The 4729-nt window shown below is 36.5% G+C and overlaps 1 protein-coding gene across 3 annotated transcripts; it reads right to left on the reverse strand.

Moving 5' to 3' along the window:
* Positions 1 to 230: 230 nt before the first annotated feature.
* On the reverse strand, positions 231 to 4316 carry LOC105121703 (Pentatricopeptide repeat (PPR) superfamily protein). 3 transcript variants are annotated; one of them, XM_011020440.1, is made up of 4 exons: positions 1154 to 4316; positions 821 to 925; positions 456 to 613; positions 231 to 356 (listed from the first exon to the last, which is right to left on the reverse strand). In XM_011020440.1, exon 1 carries the CDS (start codon positions 4188 to 4190, stop codon positions 1413 to 1415), a length of 2778 nt encoding a protein of 925 aa, XP_011018742.1. In that variant the 5' UTR covers positions 4191 to 4316; the 3' UTR covers positions 231 to 356; positions 456 to 613; positions 821 to 925; positions 1154 to 1412. The 3 variants fall into 3 exon arrangements, with proteins under 3 accessions (XP_011018742.1, XP_011018741.1, XP_011018743.1); XM_011020439.1 differs by having other exon boundaries at positions 231 to 613; XM_011020441.1 differs by lacking the exons at positions 231 to 356; positions 456 to 613; positions 821 to 925 and having other exon boundaries at positions 1949 to 2016; positions 2075 to 4316.
* Positions 4317 to 4729: the final 413 nt, after the last annotated feature.

The raw sequence follows: 4729 nt of genomic DNA on the forward strand, positions 1-4729 counted from the left end.
CGCCTCGTTAAAAAAAAAAAAAAAAGAAGTCAAATTTGATCCTCGTAGTTTCAATATTTTATAAGCAATAAAATTGAATTTTATTCTCTAAAATAAAGCGTGAACTTAAAGATAAGAACTTTTTTTGAAACCATAAAATCCTCATTACAAGCAAATCAAAATAAATTATTAATATAGATTCCAGTCAATACAACATTGAAATATAAAATTTAAAAAAAAAATCAATGATCAATATAAAAAATGCTTAAGGAACCAAAAAAAAAAAAAACGTTGTGCAATACAGTGTTCTTAGCTGCAGTATTTCCCCGCCTATTTACATTTCTTTGTGATAATATGTAGTTCTTGCTGCCAAAAAGCTACATGCGTGGCAAAAAGTTTTCAAAGTATTACAAAACGACAAAAAAGTACACGAATTTGACAATAATAAAAAATTCACCGCTGAACTTCTAAATTACCTCTGCTCCAGGAACCAGTTTCTGGGCTGGGCATTATTTCTTGGGACATTCAAGCAGCAACATTTAAGGCTTAAATGCTCGGCCTTTTTTATTTAACATGAGGCCAGTGGAAAGAGACAATCAATTCTTGTTCTATCCGTCCTCGGAAGGAATTTTTCCTGAACAAATAAAGAAAAATTACAATTGCCTAAACAGGGGTACGTGTGAAAGTAAAAATGAAAGTTAAGACTTTGGTTTTGATTTCTTTTTCTCATTTTAAAGGGAACATGCAAAAAGCATGGGTGCTGTTTCAACCCAAACGAATTCCTTAAAATACATGCAATTGAAGAGAGGGATATGCAATATGCTAATTGAACAGGCTTGACCTGTGATGAAGGTTTTGTATATGTATGAGAGATCTGATACGAGCATACAGGAGTACACGACAACTTGTGGATGTTTCTTTCCCCAATTTGCTTTGAGTGTGAAACCTAATAACAGAAGCATCAGAAAGGTCAGAAGAAATCTAACAATAGATTGAGCAGAATATGAACCACTGCCATTTAGCCCCTGTTAACCTTGTAATAAAGCGACTGTTTTTCCTAAAATAAAAGCTTGAGAATAATTATTTACAACAAAATAACTGGAATACAGCAAAATAAAGGTTACCGCATAAAGAAATGTCAAGATAGAACCAGAGAAGATTAATAGTTGCTTGCCTCGTTATTGTCATTAAGATTTGCTCTCTTTACATAGTGCAGCTGCTGCATCTAATAGTTGGTGTTTCTCATGAAACAACAGTTCCTTCATTGACAGGCTGCTGCAGATTCGTCAATTCAAGCCTTAAACCCACGGTCCACTATTTGGAGATTGCATGGAGAATCTGATGTGCATCTATTTGCATTATTCTCTATGACCAAAATGGAAAAGGACTTCTTCCCAGGGAAGAACTATTAGACAAGAGGCAATTTCGGAAATTTATGTCCCATGACTCCCATCAAGTCCCTCAATTAGCTTCGTATATGTTAGGGGATCAATTTGGCAACCCCTTTTTTCCATGACAGACAGTAGTTCAGAACATCTATCAGCAAGACCACTCTTGAGCAGGCCATCAATGAGAATCTTCCAAGCTACCTCATCATAATTGTACCCACAGAGAAGCAAATTAACAAAAACTGCTTTCGCCTTCTCATTTTCCCCTTCATCATATAGGCCACATAGAAGCAGCTTGCAAGACTCTAAAAGTGGTAAATGACCATGTTCCATCATGGCCTCCACTAGTCTCGCAGCAGATGAAAGCATTCTAAGTTCACAACAACAACTGAGAAGAGCATTATAAATATCTTCATTAGGAACCAATCCTCTTTCAATCATATGGTTGAACAAACTGTTGGCCACTCCCCAGCGCCCCACTTTGCAAACTCCTATGATGAGCTTGGCATAAGTATTGACACCAGGAGTACAACCATGCTCCATCATTTTCTCAAAAAGCTCTAGAGCCGTTTCAAATTGCATTATCTTCCACACATCAGCAGCATTAAAAAAGGTGACGCTTTGGACCAGATCAAGTTGTTCCAAATGGCTGTTTTCATTCATCAGTTTTATCTTCGACAGATGCCTGATTAAAAAAGAATACGTACGGTGGGAAGGATCACAACCAGCATCCAACATGCGCTTGAGAACATTGAATGCATCATATGTCAATCCCAAACGTTCATATGCGCTGATTAACAATGTATAAGTCAATGAGTCAGGCATAACTCCTGCTTCAATCATCCTGGCCATCATGCCCTCTGCCTCTTTTAAGTTCCCTGAGGTACAGTATGTATGAATAAATGCAGTGTAAGTATATACGTCAGGCTTATGTCCAAAGGAAACCATTTGGTTGAAAACCCTATTAGCATGATCAAAATCACCTTCTTTCAACATTTCTTCTATCAGAATGGTATAAGTAGCAATTGTGGGTTTCACTCCCATCTTTGACATATTTTCAACCATTGACAGTCCTTCTTGGACTTTTCCCTCTTTGCAAACCCCATATATCAGGGAATTATAAGTGGATGAGTTTGGCAAGCAGTCCTCACAGCGCATTCTCTCTAGCAAAGAAATGGCTTCATCTATTTTCCCAGCTTTGCAATGTCCATCAATCAATGCAGTGTAGATGACCTCATTCGCCTTTATGCCTTTCTCCTTGAGTGAATTGAATAAATCACAAGCTTCTTCCATCCTTTTTGATTTACAAAGGGTGTCTATAAAAACACTATAAGTCCACTGGTCAGGAACCAAACCGTTTTCCTTTAACAAATCTAGTAATTTATAAGCACTATCAAAATGACCTGCTTTACACTGCACATGAATTAATGAATTATATGTAACAAGGCTCGGTATTAGCTTACTCTCGAGCATCTTACTGAGTAACGTCATTGCCTTGTGGACATTTTTCCTTTTACTAAACCCACATATCAGCTCATTGTATGTACGTTCATTTGGCCTACAATTATTTGATTCCATCAAAGCCAAGATTTCCAGTGCAGCCTCTATCCTTCCCTCCTCGCAGTACCCTCTAATCAATGCATTATAGGTAACCACACTAGGAACCAACCCTTTCTCCATCATCTCATTTAGCATTCTTCTGCTCTCATCAAGCTTTCTTTCTTTACACATAGCATCGACTATCACGGTATAAGTATGAACATTAGGCTCACAACTTCTCTCCCTCATTTCATTAAACAAATCCATCCCTTCCAAATTCCTATCATTTCCAAATAATGCATGAATAATCACTGTATACGTACGTACAGTGGGATAGCAATCATCCTCCCTCATCTTCTTAAACAAACTAATACCCTCATCAATCCTTCCAGCCTCGCAAAGGCCATGAATAATAGTGGTATATGAAACCTCATTTCTTCGGCAGCCCTTATTGGGCATCATATTAAAAACCTTATATGCACTGTTTACATCATTATTCCTACAATACCCCAGTATCAATGAAGTATAGGTAAAACTATCTGGGCTCAAACCCGCCTGGAAAATCTTACTCACATACAAATTAGCCTCTACTATATTACCCATCTTGGAATACGCATTAACCATCGTATTCAATGTATAGATATTGGGCAAGATCATGTCATTCAACATTTCAGTATAAACCCTCTTCATTTCATCAATCATCAAAAACCTCGCCAACATCATTAACAACTCATTATAGCTTCTAACACTCAACTTAAACTTAATATCGTTGTCATCTCTATTCATTTGCCTCAAAAAATCTAACAGAAAACGAATATCATCGACAGAAACGCAGGCTTTAATCATGGAAATGCGGATTCTCTCACCAACACCAAATAAATTATTGGGAATCAAAATTTTTAAAAGAAAAGAATGGGATTTGACAGTGTGTTTAAAGCCGGGTTTTATAAGGGGTAAGGAGTTGAAGAATTGGAGGGCAATATTGGGGTTGAGATCAGGGTGGTTGTTAAAGAGCGAGGAAACATGGGAAGAGGACAGATTTGGGATTAGCTTCTGGAAAGAAGGGTGTTTTTGCCATTTAGGATGGGAGAGGATGGAGAGAAGGTGATGCGAGGAGAGATCATCAGGTGGGTCAGGTTCTACTGGAAGAGAAGCGATTGAAGAAGAAGGAGAAGAAGAGGAAGAGATGGGTTTTTTGAGATGGTGAAAGATTGGAAATGAGGACTCACCTGATGATGATGTTGATGGAATGATTGAAGATGATTTTCTCATGACGCTGGACATGAGTCCTCCATTCAACCAAAGGGTTTTAGGGGTGCATTGCGAGATGCGTAAAAGGATTCTGCAAAACGGTGTGCTTCTTCATTTTTGTTTTTGTGTGCAGCAGCGGCTGCAGTCTAAAGAGTGGAGAAGAGGAGGCTACTGGGTTTTTTTTTTTTTGTTGACTTGTGCTTACGTTTTGGGCTTGCACCATTGTTAGTATTATGGGCCCAGAAATTGTTGCTTTTATTTTCGATGCAAGCTATTTCTACAGCTACCCCCTAAAAATCCTTCCACTCGGAGGAGAAAATTAATTTTTTAAATATTTATTTATTATTAAAAAATTAATTAACAAAAAATATTTTTCAATCAATAAAAAATTAGCTTAATTTAAAAAAAAAAAATATTTCAATCAATAAAAAATTAGCTTAATTTTCAAAAAAAAAAAAAATATTTTAGATAAACAACACTTTTTAAAAGTTCTGAAAAATTTAAAAATATCATATTATTTCCTGATTATAACAAATTTTATCCTCATATTTTTTATTACTATATATTTTATT

The sequence above is a fragment of the Populus euphratica genome, unplaced genomic scaffold (genome assembly GCF_000495115.2).
Source record: "Populus euphratica unplaced genomic scaffold, PopEup_1.0 scaffold46.1, whole genome shotgun sequence".
NCBI lineage: Eukaryota > Viridiplantae > Streptophyta > Magnoliopsida > Malpighiales > Salicaceae > Populus > Populus euphratica.